Source organism: Biomphalaria glabrata, chromosome 17 (genome assembly GCF_947242115.1).
Source record: "Biomphalaria glabrata chromosome 17, xgBioGlab47.1, whole genome shotgun sequence".
Taxonomy (NCBI): Eukaryota; Metazoa; Mollusca; class Gastropoda; family Planorbidae; genus Biomphalaria; species Biomphalaria glabrata.
In genome coordinates, this window is record NC_074727.1 from 17,160,890 (window position 1) to 17,178,152 (window position 17,263).

Genomic DNA, 17,263 nt, shown 5'->3' on the forward strand with positions numbered 1-17,263 from the left:
ATCAGCCCCCGAAGAAAGAAGGTTGACAGATCTTGTGTGGTGCCCAAACGGTCCAGCAGACCAAGGGATAGGTGAAAGTGAATGTGAAGTTATATGCGAACCTGGCCTAACTGATTTCATATAATGATTATCTTATTGATCTAATTGTTTTGTATAGAATCAATTTCTTATTCAAAACCTGATTAAAAAAAAAAACATTAAAAAAAATATTTTTTTTTAAATCCTTAGTTAAGTGTCTAATAAACATTGTTCTTTTCTGCAGTTCACACGATAATATGAAAAACTACTTATTAATTGTTGTTTTAAATATTTAATACATTTTTTCTATTTGAAAAATATAGTAACCATTTTTTTTGTAGTAGTTAGTATGACAGAACTTACAAAACTTAGCAATACTTTTGTAAAAAAAAAAGTTTTTTTGACAAAATATCTTTAACTGTTTGCATAAATGTGTTAAAAATATGGTAAATTGTTATCTCCATTAATAAATAGCCTTGTGTGTTTGTTACTATTAATAGTGAATAGTTTTAAAAATGGTGTATTTTTATGAAAAAACTGCTTGCATAGTTGATTTTAAAAATTAAATTTTTCACTTTCAAAAAAGAAAAAAGTAGCAGTTGCATCAGAATTTTGAAAGGTCTAAAATATCATGATGTCGGATTTTCAATATCTTTTCTAGCTTACGAGATCTAAACGGGATGGACGGACAGACGGATAGAATACCAAACAAAACTAATAGCGTCTTTTCCCCTTTTGTGGGCCGCTAAAAAAAACACTCACTCGGTCAGGATTTTGATTTTACCATAACAAAGAAGATACAAGTTACCAATTACGAAAACAAACAGACAACAAAAACACCTGTGTTCCCCTGGAAATCAAATCATTAAATACAATGCAACTATCTGATATAAACATGTCCCATGCAATGTTTGAGTGAGACCGGTGTGAATGTATATTTCATTTTCAATAGTTATAATGTTTTAGTTTGTGAAATGCACAAATTTTAAGAAAAATTTCCTCATAGATAATCAAGTTTTTAAATATTATTTAATTCTAAAGCTTTTAAACAAAATTACCATCAGAAGCGCTGTCATTCAGTTCAAGTTCCTGAAGACAACGTATTCTTTCCCTGCGGTGGTCCATCTTAGGCAGAATATAATTCAAGTTCCCTTAGACAATTTTCAATGAATGTTAATCTATTCAAAAATGTAAAAAAAATTATTATATATTTATAATATATTTGATATGAAATACATATAGATCTAATATCTAGATACACGGCATAATAGGCAGAGCCTGGGGCCCTTGATTAGTGTCATATCAGAGCCACAAATATTTGTATGATGGGCTGACAAGTGACAAAAGATTCTCTTTATTGCTGGGGTAGGCTACTAAATCTAGAATGAATATAAATATATATATATACAGTGCTTTTTTGTGTCAGTTTGCACCGGTATGGCGTAGCGCAGGGGTGGGCAAATTAAGGCCCGCGGTCCACTTGCGACCCGCTGGAGTGTTTTATGCGGCCCGCCAACACCTACAGAAATCAGGTTTGCCCACAGTATATATATATATAAAAAAATGCAAATATATATTAAAAATAATATCTATATAAATTATTGAAACTGTCTATTATAAAAAAAGTTTCAAGTAAACGAAGATTATGCTTATTGGCTATACATCAATACACTCAATTCAAGACACAATCTCTGATCAGTATTTATTCAATGTTATGAAGAACTGTGTTGAATGTTGGGTAGGCTTAGAACAAGATGGCAAGTGTAAAATAGTTGGTTTTTTTTTTTATAAAAAATATCCCAACCATAAACTCTAAACAGGAAAGTTTGCACAAAATTGCATAAAATTTCAACATACTATTGATCACAATTTCGTAGTAATCAAAATTATTAGAGCTAGGGGTGTTAACCACAGGTAGTTCCGATTTAGAAACAAAGTAATTCAATGTATCCACTAACATAGGCAAGGCAAATGAGAACAATATAAAATCTTAAGGAAGAAATTGTTATGAAAGACATTGAAGGACATTGACTGTGAATTTGTTACCAATATTTCTAATGAAGAGTGGAAGACAGATTTCATGCTATTGCAAATTAAAGATGAAACTATTTCTAGTGAAATGATTAAAAGTACAACACTTATTTAGATTCCTTAATTGTGCAATTTATAAAGCAAATTTTAAGAAGTCAAGAACCAGTTTTCAATACCATCAGCTCACCATTTAGTGCAGACGCTGATTCAGCTCCAGAGGACATAACTCCAAGCAAAGAGAAGTTCAGTCCTATGGATGACAGAAGCTGTATTTCAACACTTAAAAAACTTTGCTGCTGTTCACACAATTAGGGTACACATACAATTGTTGTTGTTCTTCTTCTTCTTCGTTCTCATTTTACATGTTGGAGGGTTCAGATCAGTAATCCTATATCTGAGATGAACCGCGCAATGGTTTCCAGATCAGGCAGTTCTCCGAATAGTTTTGGTTCTATAGGAGGTTTGAAGGACATGGTCAGCATTCTCTGGTAATGCTCCACAAGGTCAAGTTTCACTCTTCCCGACATTTTACTTCCGGAACATATATTGTCTGATTCAGTGAACAAGCATTTATTTTTTTTTGTGGAAACTACAACAATATAATTACTGGTTGATTTTGACTGACTGTAATGTGACAGCAGTCACAAGGGTAACAACTAGTTAGCTAGTTCCACAGTTCCGGAACAATATGCACGAGTGTAAAAAGTAGAATACTGCACATTAAGTACAACTATATATTTGAGGTGATATTGTTATATAAAAAGACAACAGCAATTTTAAAAAGAAATCGTAAAATTGATTTAAAAAATTGCTAACTCTTTTTCTAATTCCATAACGTGGAGTGTGAAAAAAAAAAAAGAAACTTGAATATAATACAGTGTGAATATGAATTAAAAGACATTCTACACAGTTAGCTAGAGTATCTTTCTAAGTTGTATATACATATGCAGCCCGCCATTCCAAAATTTTTTTGAATGCGGCCATTGATACAAAAAGGTTGCCCACTTCTGGTGTAGCGGCACCTTTTTTCAATGTGTGAAAATAAGCATTACTTTTCTTGTATTTTAACATTTATTATTACTTTATTTATTTATGTAGTTAAAAGTTACGCATTCCATCACTTAGTACCGGCACCTATTTTTTTAACAAAAAAAGCACTGTATATAGATCTAGATATCTATAATGATTATATTATTAATGGCTAGTAGATCTATCTATCTATCTCTCTCTCTCTCCCCCTATATATATTGTTACGAATCTCACTAACCAGGCTCTCTGCAAACTGCACCATACACCACCAACTTAAAGAACTTGACAAGTCAGGGCTCCAAAATAACGTAAAGGTTTAATGTCCATAAATAACAGCCAATACTGTACAATTGGCAGCACGTAGAACAGTACAAATAGCTCTGCGATAACAAATATCTCTCCGATAACACCGTTCCGCCGTATCAAGTCTTGCCCTGGCCTCTCCGTCTCGTTCCGGGCTTGCACTGGGTTCAACAGTTCGGGACTGACTTCACACACTTGGGCTCGTTGTGTCGGACTCGATCACAGACCAAGATTAAGACGCCGTTCGTCTCAACTATACTTGACAGTACTCCGCACTGAACCGTCGTAATGCTCCGTACAGGACCACACTGTTGAACTGTGCTGTAGTCGACCGTGTTCTGAACTCCTGTCGTGAACCCGCTTTCTGAACCTTGCTGTATTGAGCCCCTTTTCTCGACTGTCTTGACTGCGACACCTCCGCTCTTTATATAGGGTCCCTACTGGCCTTCTCGAACCGGACAGAACGCCGCTCGACTTTTCTAGGTGGTCAGATGACTACAACTCTCGAGACGCTCCTGAGCTCTGTTCACGACGGCGATCCTTCCCGAACCGTCCTGTTGATACTCGACTCGGTTGACCGTCATAGCTCGTCACGGTTGATCGCTCGTCTAGCGCTGGCCTGGGGCGAATTGCGTTGGCTGACTACACTCACACCACTACCCCCATCTGTGCCACCACCAAGTTTATAACAATATATATATATAAAAATGGCCAGCTCCTCTACCACCGTAGCAAAAGCCACCTTAACCTGCGATATTTGTGGACGAGAGTGTCTATCCATAATAGGGCTCCACAACCACAACAGGAAGTGTGCGAGATGAACCATAGTCGTTCTACGACTGAAGGAGGCCAATGAGATATAGATATGAGCCCAGCGAAACTGTTCTTACTAACAGGTGAAGGGTTGAAGGCAGATACCTGGCGGCACAAAACCGGGAGATTCGGGCAGATGGAGCTCGTCAGCCTAGTAAGGCAGTTCATAAAGGAGATGGGTACTCTGACTTCAAACCCCTGCTGCCTTGCGGTACTGAGGCTTCAGGAGACAACCTCGAGGAGAAATCAGGAGTGAAGCCCCTTAAGCGTTGGGAGTATCAGCTATGAAATTCCCTCCGGCAGCTTCTGCAACTGAGTTGGTGCCAAATGTAATGCGATGCATTCCTTTGGATCACATCAGCAAGGTCGAGAGAGGGATCATGACGCATGGGCTACCCATGACCCCTTTATCCAAGGCCCAGGAATGCACCCCGGAGAGGAAACTCTGGTGCTGCTGCAAAGTGGCTAAAACAACACAGGAGACAACAGTTACAGGTTATAAGTCCAACTTGATTGGCGTAATGTATGGACGCCACGGGTTGCCTCTGAGGGTGGGAGAGGTCTTCGCGCCTCACTGATTAGCTACCGCCCTCCTCAACCTGGGCAGCCCCCAGTCAGTTAGGCGCTGATCCGCCACAGCCTGCTTGCTCTAATGGGTGCTTAGAGCTTAGTTTAAAACGACAAGTAGGCTGGAAACTTGCACCAAGCAACAAAAGAAGAAAAATTAAACTGAAAAAGAAAATCCCTGTCATGCGACTGGCCACTTGGAATGTCAGGACAATGTGTCCTGGTCTCACTGATGATCTTAGGCAGATCGACAACACAAGGAAGATGGCAGTCATAAACAACGAGCTAAAAAGGCTACATATTGACATTGCAGCCCTGCAAGAAACCCGACTGGCCAAAAACAGCATGCTCCACGAGATTGACTACACTTTCTTTTGGAAAGGGAAAGCACAGGATGAGACTCGAATACATGGTGTGGGCTTTGCTGTCAGGAACAGTCTTCTTCCCATGATAGTCCCTCCAGTTGGTGGCTCGGAACGGCTACTAAGCATAAGTATGATGACAGCATCTGGAAAAGTCACTCTAATTAGTGCCTATGCCCCCACACTATGCTCGCTTCAGGAGGACAAAGACAAGTTTTAGGAAGACCTCAAAGAAGCCATTGCAAACATTCCTCAAAAAGAACATATGATCCTTCTAGGTGATTTCAATGCCAAAGTAGGATCAGATCACACTACCTGGCCAGACTGCCTTGGGCTTTTCGGAATCGGAAAGATGAATGAGAATGGACAAAGACTGCTTGAATTCTGCACATTCTATAAGCTCTGCATTACCAACACATACTTCAGAACAAAACCACAGCACTGTGCCTCATGGAGGCACCCTAGGTCTGGGCAATGGCACCGGCTGGATATGATACTGACACGAAAAAGGGACATTGGAAATATACTGCTGACACGTAGCTACCAAAGGGCGGATTGTGATACTGATCATACTTTAGTGTCCTGCTGGACAAGACTGCTGCCAACTAAGATCCACACATCACAGGGAAAAAGAAAATCACACCTGAATACCACTAGCACAAAAAATCCTGATCTTTGCACCGAATTTGAGAACAAATTAGAGGAAGCTTTTAAAAACTTCTCTGTGACTGAGGTAGAAAAAAGCTGAACGTTTATGCATGATACAATCTACCAAACATCATCACTGGTCTTTGGAAACAAAACCAAGAAAAGCGAAGACTGGTTTGAAGCTAGTCTACCAGAAATGGAAACTGCCACTACGAACAAGAGAGCAGCCATGCTAATCTACAAGAAGGATCCCACCCCAAGCAACTTAAAAAGGCTCAGAGCTGCACGTAACAATGCCCAAAGAGTAGCGAGACAGTATGCTAACAAATACTGGCAGGAGCTATGCAAAGATATTCAATCTTGTGCCGACTGTGGTAACATAAGAGGACTATACGAGGGCATGAGAAAAGCCTTTGGACCTCACACCAGCAAGTGTGCTCCGCTCAAGTCAAAAGATGGCTCAATCATCAGTGATCGTGGGCTGCAAATGGAGCGATGGGTAGAACACTATGCAGAACTTTACCAGATTGAAAATGCCATCTCACCAAATGCTGTTTCCAACTTCCCATCACTTCCAGTTTTGATGGAATTAGACGAAACGCCTTCAGTAAAGGAGCTGAGCATAGCCATTGACATGCTTGCACATGGGAAAGCACCCGGAGGAGATGGCATTCCTGTTGAAGTCATTCAGGCTGGAAAACATGCCCTAATCAAACCATTCTATGAACTGCTAAGCTTGTGCTGGGAACAAGGAATGGTCCCCCAGGAATTGAAAAACTCCAACATAGTTACAATTTATAACAATAAAGGCGACCGCTCTGATTGTAACAATTATAGAGGCATCTCACTGCTTAGCATAGTCGGAAAGGCTTTTGCTAGAGTATTACTAAAGCGATTACAGATCCTGGCAGAACGTGTTCATCCAGAGTCGCAGTGTGGCTTTAGGGCAGGTAGATCTACAACAGATATGATTTTCTCTCTGTGGCAGCTACAGGAGAAGAGCAGAGAACAAAAGCAGCCCCAAAAGCAGCCCCTCTTCATAGCATTTATTGATTAGACCAAGGCCTTTGACCTTGTTAGAAGAAGCGGTCTGTTTGCTGTACTAGAGAGAATTGGCTGCCCAAATAAGTTAAGAAAACTAGTGTCAGCTTTTCACGAAAAAATATGCAGGGCACTGTTCAGTTTGAAAGTTCTTCCTCCAGGCCATTCTCCATCAAGAGCGGTGTAAAACAAGGATGTGTACTGGCCCCTACACTATTTGGCATCTTCTTCTCAGTCGTACTAACCAGTGCTTTTAAATCCCTGGAAGACGAAATATATATCCATAGCAGATCCGATGGAAGGCTCTTTAACCTGGCACATCTTAAAGCCAAAACGAAAAGACATCGTATCATGATAAGGGAGCTGCTGTTTGCCGATGACGCGGCACTTGTATCTCACTCACAAGGAGGTCTACAGAAGCTAGTGAACGCCTTAGCAGCTGCTTGTCAAGAGTTTAGCCTTACTATAAGTCTCTCCAAGACCGAAATCCTGGCACAAGACGTAACAGAAATACCTATAATACATATTGGGAACCACACCCTTTCAGTGGTGTAAGAATTTACCTACTTGGGTTCAACAATTGTCAATAACCTAGATTTAGACATCGAGCTGACAAAAAGGATAGGAAAAGTTACCACAGCATTGGCAAAACTCTCCAAGCGCGCCTGGGAAAATGGTAAATTGACCACAGCGACCAAAATCCTAGTCTACAACGCCTGTGTTGTGAGCACTCTCCTATATGGCAGTGAAAGCTGGTCAACATTCATGTACCAAGAGCACAGATTGAATAGTTTCCACTTGTGCTGCCTGAGACGCATAACGGGCATATCTTGGAGGGACCATGTCTCCAATCAGGACGTTTTGAGATTGGCCAATATGAACAGCATGTATGCTCTCCTGACACAAAGAAGATTACGCTGGCTCGGACATGTCACCCGCATGCCAGATGGTAGAATCCCGAAAGATATCTTATATGCTGAGCTTGTGGAAGGAGTCAGACCCAAGGGCCGCCCAAGACTAACATATAGAGATGTCTGCGAGCGAGACATGAGAGCCACAGGCATCAGCGAAAGTATGTGGGAAAACATAGCCAAATTCTGGAATGCATGGAGACAGACTGTGAATGCTGGGACAACCCTCACTGAGAACAAAAGAATTGAAGTGGCCTTAATCAAGAGGGAAAAAAAGAAAGCTGCCCTGTCCGCTAGCCCTGAATCAGAGGCATACACATGTAAGAATTGTGGCAAAGTCTGCCGTTCTAGAATTGGCTTGATTAGCCACACCAGATTCTGCCCCGTCTCAAGATTAAGCCAAAACCAGTGACTCATTTGGGCACATCCATTGCCTTTCGAGACAAAAGGATATATATATATATATATATAGGATAATTATAATTATCATAAATAAATGACAATAAATATGAATGATAATGAAAATGATGTAGATCTAGATTCTAGATCTACTAGGAATCTAATGATGTCATAATATAACAATATATTATATATAGATCTATCTAGAATCTAGATCTATAATAATCTATATTAGATGTATAAAGAAAAATGATAATAAAATACTATAATAGTATTAATATTAATAATCTTTTATTTTAATTATTCTTATACTAGTTATACTTCTAATAATAGTTACATAGTATTATATTATAGTAAATTATACAAATTACACTATATTGTCTATATCTATATAGATTAATAGATCTACAATCTACATCTACTAGACTCTATATATAGAGTCTAGTAGTATCTAATAATAGAGTCTATAAGAATAATAAGTATAAAGTATAATAAACTATAACTGGTCTAGATCTAGAATAATTATAAGTATACTCATTATTATAATTATAATGATTATAACAGCATATAAATGTAAGTTAAGCTGCTACTACTACTACTTAGAGTACTACTACTAGACTTATATTATAATATATAACTAGACTAACACTAAATCTAAGTCGACTAAGTCGTTTAAGTCCTCTGGCCCTAAACTAAGCCCTAGGCCTCTAACTCTAAGTAGTCTAAGGACTAAAGTAAGTATTAAAGCCAAAGGGTTCTAATCACACAGTGCGACAGATCATGAGAAACACACCTTCTTTTCTAGAATAAAGAATCTAATATTTTAGATTAATATTACATCTATGCTATGTAATTGTAAGGCATAGACTAAATCTAGATGTAGCCTAGATCATTAGTTTAAACTTAGTCAGTGAACTAAAATAACAGAGTCGTCAGAGTTCGATAAAATGCTGACATCGTTTCTCAGAAAACAATACGAGGGAGAGAACTCGTACTTTTTTTTTCTTATCTAAAATAATACATTTTCAAGAGAAGCACCACAAACACACAAAATATTGCCATTATTATTACTTTACTTTATATAGCATTGATATGCATAAGATATTATCATCATCATCATCTGTACCTTGACGTTCGTCATAGGGGTGCTGTGACAGTTCGCGTAACAAATCCCTCGCCTCCCACCACTTTTCACGATCAGCTGTGGTTCTTTTCAAGATATCGAAAGTACTTTTAGACTAATTTAGAGTAGGGTTACCAGACACAAGCTCACAGTGGAGGACAAAAAGGAGGACAAAGCCTTACAAAAGAGAACAAAAAAAAAATAACGTTTAAAAACTAGATCTAAGATGGATTACATTGTATTTAATGAAATATTTCAGCAAATCAAAGGTTGTAGAGCATGACTATATTTAGTATCATAGGCTATTTATCAAATATCTCTTTGCCTTATTTATAGTAGCCCAGTAGTAGGCCTACATCATTTGTGCAAGCGTTCTTGTGGAACTACAGATTTTCAGATTGTACATAGTGGGAAAAAGTGTCTCTCACTGGATGATGTATTTCTCTCTTTTGTTCAAAGCATCATGATGATTAACAAATTAATAACGCCTTTCCAACTTTATTATTATGCCTCGGAATGCCAAATAAACTCTTGCACGTCTTGGTGTCTTTTGATGAACTGGTTTCTTTAAAAAAAAAAACTTTGCAAAAAAAAAAAACCTGCTCAAGAAGGAGGTCGTAAAAAAAAAGTCATCTTACTCCATGGGCGTAGCCTGGAGTTTTTTTTTTTAGGGGGGGGGGTGAGGAGCCCCACCATATATATCTTTACTACATGCCGCCTCTTCATTCTTTCGGACGTTTTTTTTTTTTTTTTTCCTAGAATAGGTATTTCAGGAGTTAGTGGAAAGACAGTAGTAATTTTTACCTTGCCAGTTAGGGGCTTTAGGGAAGCGCTGTGAGCTAGCCCAAACGGGTCCGGGTCGGAACCCCAGCGCCAAACATTATTTCGGTATTTAATACAAAAAAAAACCGCATATTCTGAAGTATCAGCTAAATCCTTATCCTGCAACCCTTCTATTCAAAAATTGTAGGTCAAAAACAAAATATGCTATTCACTGCACTTTATTAATGGAGCTCAGCGACTGAGAGAAATTTGTAACTAGAGTTTTGCTTTAGTTTTTGTATTGGATGAGGAGGGTAATCACAAAACCCCTTCTGGCTACGCTCATGAAATTTAGTAACATTAGCGTTTTTTTTTCTTTTCTTTTTAAGGATGGATGGAGGAGGGGGGGGCTTAACCTATAGACACCTCTTGGCTACGCTCATGAAATTAGGTGACTGTATTTTTTTTTCTTTACATTTTTTATTGAAAAGGGACTTTTATAGTCAAACCCATATCAGTGTGGTTTTTTTTGGGGAGGGGGGGGTAAATTCAAAACCAAACTAAAAAATCTCTGGAGTTTTTTTTTTAAACAAACTCTCTTAGCTACGCTTATAGAACTTGGAGACTGTAGTTTTGCTTTAGAAAAATATTGTCAAGACTAACGGAACCTCTGTCAAGAAGTTGAATTAGGCTGACAGAAGCGCCTTCTAAACATTTAGCAGGCGGAAAGGGGCGAAACCAATGTAGCGTCATCGTTTCACAGACGAGCTTCAAGATTCAGTGCTTCAACTTGGTCTCTCGTCAATGCAGCGGGATCTTCAGAGGTTGGTTTTGGATAAGCTTTCTACATCCCACGAATTAGTGTAAATATTATATTATTATATCCGTTAGTCTTGAAAATTTTTTTCAATCCAGCCATAATTCTGGCGGTATCAGTAGTCACTCGACCCATAAATTCCTCCCAAAGGAAAGAAGCATCCTCCATGATGTCTGCAACTTCTTTGAACATGTCTTTGCCAGTGGTGGTCCTAATGCAAGTTCTTCATAGCAGACATCTTTTCTGTTATTTAAAAATTGCTTTTCCTAGTGCGAATTAGTGTAATGGGAGGCGCGGTGGCTGAATGGTAAAACACTTGGCTTTCTGGTGAAGACATATTTTTTATTTCGGGATCTTAACCCCTTCGTACACGAAGTCACAATTTTGTTCCAAAAAATTATTTTGTGGGTGGGTTATGATGCAATGGACCTCAGGAGTAAGTCAAGCAAAAATTTTGTCCATCGGTCAACAATTAAGCGAATTACATCATGTGTACGTTTGTACACACCGTGTATCAATGCAGTAAAAGGGGACATAATTTAACATAGCTATATAGAGAAAAATTTAACAAAAATAATTAAACAACCAATATAAATCAAATTATTTATTTACTTTTATCAAATCTATTTATTTTATTAAGCAAATGGCATTCTAAAAATCACTTTTTTCTTACTAGTACTACATAAAAATTAGCATTTTGAGTATTCAGCTTCGCCCATTGTATCCCATCCTACCATTTGTACACCTTTGACTTAATTAATTCTGCAACAACTTTTCAGATACATGCTTCAAAAGAAGCCTAAAGCAAGCCCACATTCACACACACGTTTTCACAAACAGTTATATCAGGGTTGACAAACACTTGTTTGTGGCATCTGAGGCTGCGAAATAAGAAAAAGACCATGTTTGAATAGGATCTCTCTTTCTAACAGCACAACAGTACATAAATATATTCTCACATTGTATATAATCTAGATAGCTTAAGAATTGTTAATATTTATAATAAGCTTCAATGAATGAAGTTTGAGGTTTCAGTGACCAGGGCATGGAAAAGTGTAGGGTTCAAACAAATGACCACTATGAAGACAGTTCGAAGCTCATACCAAATGACCATGAAGTGACTCGTTGCAATAAGTCCTCAACAGTAAAATGTCTGTGGGTGTAGACATGATAATTATATCCTAGCACAAACCTCATTCAGGATATGCAGGGGACGGAAGTAGGCAAGGTTTGAATGGGTGACCTCTAAGACGACAGTCCGAAACCCAAACCAAACGATTAGGCAGTGATTCATTGTAACAAGTCTTCAACAGTAGAATGCTTCTGGGTGAAGACATAATTAAATATTAATACATCCTAGCACAAACCTCCTGCAGGCCAGCAGGTGACAGATGTTGGCAGGGCTTGAACAGGTGACATTTAAGACGACACTTCGAAGCCCATACAGAACGAAGGCAGTGATCCGTTGTAATATAAGTCCTCAACAGTAGATTGCCTCTGGGGGGAGACATGGAATTCTAAGTAGTAATATTACATCTTAGTACAAAACCCTGCAGGACACAGCAGGGCGATGGAACTGTGCAGGATTAAAAAAAGGTGACCATCATGATGGCATTTCAAAACCAAACGACGAGGCAGCGATCTGTTGTAATAAAGACCTCACAGTTGTTAGATGTCACTGTGTGTGGTCATGAAGATTATTAAGTAGTAATATTTCGTCCTAGCCTAAATCTCTTGAAGGACAGCAGGGATGGAACCGGACAGGTTTCGAACAGATGATCATCATACAACCAGGCAGTGAGTTAGGCAGTGTTCCGTTGTAACACATCCTCAACAGAAAGATCTAATAGTACTAATAGGGTGTTTTCTGAAATAAAAACAATAAAACAAAAATGAACAGATGTAATGTATAAAACTTATAATTTATATTTAATAATCTTACATTTTAAATTATGTGTATAAATGATCATTTAGGGCCTACATAATTGATCAAATATATTCTCTCAACGTTGCAATGGACACGCAAAGAAATTTAATTTTAAGTCTAGAGATTACTTTTAGACTTAACCTTTTTTTAGCTTATTAAATTATACATTAATTAAATCTAGTTGATTTTAGATCTAGTCTTTAAATCCAAATTCTAATCTAAAACAAATACTTTGAAGAACTAAACAGAAACATACAAGAAAATGAAATGAGATCTAAATCTAACATTTAAAATGTAAAGATCTATTAAAAGTATTAGTAGTATTAGATCTATTTTTAGATCTAGACTATATTTAGAAATAAATCTAATAAATCTATAATCTATGCTTCGAAATATTTAAATAATCACCAGTAGAATTGTTACTATTTGTAAAAATCTAGTAGATTTAGATCTTAATTCTATAGATCTAGAATCTAGAAGGACAAAGTCGTAACACCAATTATCGATCATGTTTTTTTTTACTCAAGTGAGACACGCTGTGAACATTTGTACACATCACTATTCACAAAATTATTTAGGACAATATATTAATCTTTTTATATTTCAAATTTTAACATATTAATTACGTACATCTTAACTACAATATTTAATATGATTTATATCGAAGAGAATAGTTTTAATAAGAAAATTAGACCTAGGAATTTACTTACCAAATCGGGCTATTTGACCAACTGGATTCAAGTTCAAATTAAAAAATATTCGCTTCCTTTCTGTGTAAAATACGGTGTATAATAAACAAAGAAGAGGTCGATAAATTTATTTCCGGTGTTTAAAAAACTTGTCCACAACTTTTCATGTGAAAAAAAATCGTTTTAAAGTCATGTGTACATATGTACACACCGTGTACGAAGGGGTTAAGGTCACATCTGACTCAGGCTCTGAGTCCACCCAGCACTGATGGGTACCTGTCGTTAGTAGGGGAAAAGTAAAGACGGTTGGTTGTTTTGATCATTGCATAACACCCTCTTTAACCGTGTACCACGTAAACAGATGACCTTTACATCATCTGCCCTATAGATCGTAAGGTCTGAAATGGAAGCTTTTTTTTTATTATATCCAACCGGGAACGCTATTCTGCCTCAACGTGGCACTCGGGTGGAAACGATTACTTGAGGAAGTGATTAGGCTAAATGAATAGCAAAACAAAACTCCTGTGGGAGTGTCCAAGGGAATGCGAAAGCTTTACCATTGCACGATGCGGAGTTAAAAGAGAGCTTTCACGTCCCTGTCGATAATCCATGCGCCGTTCCTCAAGGGACCGTTACACTAATGGCGAGTCCTGCACGGTTAGCTTGGTACAACATAGGAAAATGGCGGGGTTCTCGTGTGCTCGGCCTTCGGCCATACATTCTAGTCCATGCACCCGGAGTGCCGGATATATCGGAAATAGCAATGTTTTACATAGACATTGACTTGGACCTCTTCCAGACAGAACGGTTGTTTAAGCAGGCTTACACGCTAGAGTTCGAAGACCCTTCGGCTCAACTCTTTTGACAATCACTCGGTTATTATCTCCACTGGTTTTTAATAAAAGTGCTTTTACTTAAATTTAATGTTTTTTGTTGTTTTTTTTTTTCTATGTGGGTCTCGAAGTCGCGACACGAGTGTTGAAAATAAAAATGGCTCGCCGGCCGAATGAGGTTTTACAATGCTGTTTTATGTAATTAATAATTGAATTATACATTAAATTGAATGGGATAGTAGACGTCGAAGAATGAACACATTGCCGTCTGAACGAAACCGGATGTAGATGCCTTCATGCAATTGCTGCCTCATTTGACCCAGCATTACGCCAAAGAAGATAGCAAATAGAGTAAGAGCAAGTACACAGCCCTGCTTCACGCCATTTTCTATTGGGAAGTGATCAGACAGGTCACCATTGTGTCTGATCTGGCTTTTTTGTCCCACGTGAAACTGCTTGAGAATGGATAGGAACGTAGGCTTTACGTAGGTGGGCATCCCAGCCTGCCCAAAATCCTCCACAAACCATCGCGACTGATCGTGTCGAAAGCCTTGGTGAGGTCTACAAAGCAGCGTATAAGGTTTAGATTCTGCTCTTTGCATTTTTCTTGTAATTGTCGCAGAACAAATGTCATGTCAGGTGTACCTCTACCGGCTCTGAAGCCACATTGGCTCTCAGACAACACCTCGTCCACTAAAGAGTGGGGTAGTCGGTCGAGCAATACTCGAGCAAAGATTTTTCCTGCTACTGACAGAAGTGTAATGCCTCGATAGTTGGAGCAGTTAGACTTGTCACCCTTTTTGTATAGGGATGTGATTACGGAATCTCGAAGTTCAGGTGGGGCCACGCACTTCTCCCAGCATAGAGCGAACAAGTCTGTTAACCTCTCGGTTAGGTCGGGTAGTAGGCCTATATAGTATCAAATGACGCCTCACTTTCAAGGGAAGTTGATAACCGCCTGGCCATGCCTAGTAGCGCTTTTGGACGCCTTCAGGAGAGAGTTTGGCGAAATAAATCACTCCGCCTGCTTAGAAAAGTCAATGTTTAGCCTATAAGGCGGTGGTTCTCTCAACCCTTCTATATGGATCGAGACATGGATAATATACAGAAAGCAACTAGTGATGGGAACTAAAATAACTTTTAAAAGTTTAACTAAAACTAGTTTTCAACTAAGATAAAGTAGTTAAACTATTAGTTTATCATGGATTTCAAAAGATAACTAAACTAAAGAAAGTTAATTGAACTTTAACAAACTTTTCATAACTTTTTTTTTGGGGGGGGGGGGGCAGGGTCGAATTATAGACCTATATAGATATAATCATCCAACTGTATGCCTACGGTACGGTTCGATCTTATTCTTTTGACATTTTAGTAATATTTATCCATACTAAAATCAGTAATAAGGAATATGTTTCTTACATAAACGTTAATGCACAATAAAATAAAATGTCTAAATAAATATGTGTGCTTGTATTTTTGCCTTGAATTAAAACCTTTAGAAAATAGTGGTACTCTTTTTTAAACAAAAAATATATTAACTTATTATATAACGAAAAATCCTACTTATACCGGTAAAGTTTAAAATCTCATTAAATAACATAGATTTAGAATTTCAAATTTAGATCTAGTATCCAAAGAAATAGAAACGAAATCGTTGGAGGTTTTAAAACATTAAATTTGACCTGTATAACTATTTTATTGTGTAAAATACTTTGCTTGACATAAACCATGCCGATGTGCTATTTTCCACTAAAAATACAATTAACACTATTGCATAACCGTTAAACTCGCAAGGGGAAAAAAAACAAGGTGATCTTGTCATTATGGACTGCACACTCAGTACACTATATAGGCCTACACGTGTTCGTCTATCTGGCCAAGTTGTTAAAATCAGTCGGACACACCGTCTATTTACTTTCTGGGCAGGGAGGGTGGGTAACTATTTATTTAGTGTAAAGATATATTTACGAACATGCTTGACTAGCCATGCCAGTGTGTTATTTTCTTGTCTGACCACTCCACATTAAGCAAACACTATTGCATAACGCTTAATGCAGGGTAGTCTTGCAGTATTATCGACTACACACGTAGAGAGTCAATAGGCCTACATGTGTATGTCTAGCTGACCAGGTTGTTAAAATCAGTTGGACACAGCCTGTTTACTTTATGGTCAGAGAGGGTGTGGATTAAGATTTTTTCTTCTAGAGTTGGTTACCCTAATGCTTTTAGATCTATATATGCCTAGCTGTTGATTTAGACTTGATAGATCTCAATAATAAGTCTTAATAAGACTATAAAAAGTGTGTACTTGATGTTCTCGCAGTTATAAAAAAAAAATTTTGTTTGCTGCAAATGACTTGATTAAAACCACTAAATATTGACCTAACTCACTAATCAGATTCCCACCAGAAACAGAAATTAAACATCACCATGTGGCTCACAAAATATAATATTGCATAGAAGCTTTTGGCAAAAAATGTTTAACATTTTATAATACTGCTACTTTCAGTTGCAAATATATCTAACTTTTTAGTTAACTTTTGCCCATCACTAAAAGCAACTAAGACTACTTGAGCGCTTTCACCAAAGATGTTTGCGCTCCATCATGGACATACGGTGACAAGACCGCACTACAAACAGCGATGTCCTTGCGAACGTGGGTATGGACAGTATAGAGTATAGAGGGACTTCTTATGGTCCGACAGTTACTCTGGGCAGGGCACGTATCCCGTTCGGGAGACGAACGTATGCCAAAGGCAGTCTTTTTTGTGAGCTAAAAAGTGGTCGACGTAACAGAGACGCCCCACGCTTCGAAGACCAGCTTAGGCGTCAACTTGCCTTAGCTGGCATAGAAGAGAGCTCCTGGTTGCATGTTGCCTCAGTACGAGACAGCTGGAGGTCACTCACAAAAGCCGTGGAATACACATTTGAGACCAAAAGAAAATCTATTGCAGAGGACCAACGCAGACGGCGAAAAGAAAATCTAAATC

The 17,263-nt window shown here is 38.1% G+C and overlaps 1 protein-coding gene and 1 long non-coding RNA gene across 7 annotated transcripts in view; both read right to left on the reverse strand.

Moving 5' to 3' along the window:
- Positions 1–9,267, reverse strand: part of LOC106074719 (GRB10-interacting GYF protein 2-like) — a 33,156-nt gene extending 23,889 nt beyond the window's left edge. The window contains exons 1-2 of one of the 6 annotated variants that reach the window (XM_056015016.1): positions 9,249–9,267; positions 1,077–1,196 (exon numbers count right to left, since the gene is read on the reverse strand). In XM_056015016.1, coding sequence (XP_055870991.1) covers positions 1,077–1,143 — 67 coding nt within the window. In that variant the 5' untranslated portion in view covers positions 1,144–1,196; positions 9,249–9,267. Of the gene's footprint in view, positions 1–1,076; positions 1,197–2,236; positions 2,720–8,915; positions 9,090–9,198; positions 9,218–9,248 lie in introns of those variants that run through there. The other 5 variants (XM_056015014.1, XM_056015013.1, XM_056015017.1 and 2 more) reach the window with 5 other exon arrangements.
- A 2,146-nt stretch (positions 9,268–11,413) lies between these two features.
- On the reverse strand, positions 11,414–13,682 carry LOC129923562 (uncharacterized). The gene is made up of 2 exons (XR_008775520.1): positions 13,462–13,682; positions 11,414–12,691 (listed from the first exon to the last, which is right to left on the reverse strand). It is a non-coding gene; the product is annotated as an uncharacterized LOC129923562 (long non-coding RNA).
- Between the last annotated feature and the right edge of the window lie 3,581 nt (positions 13,683–17,263).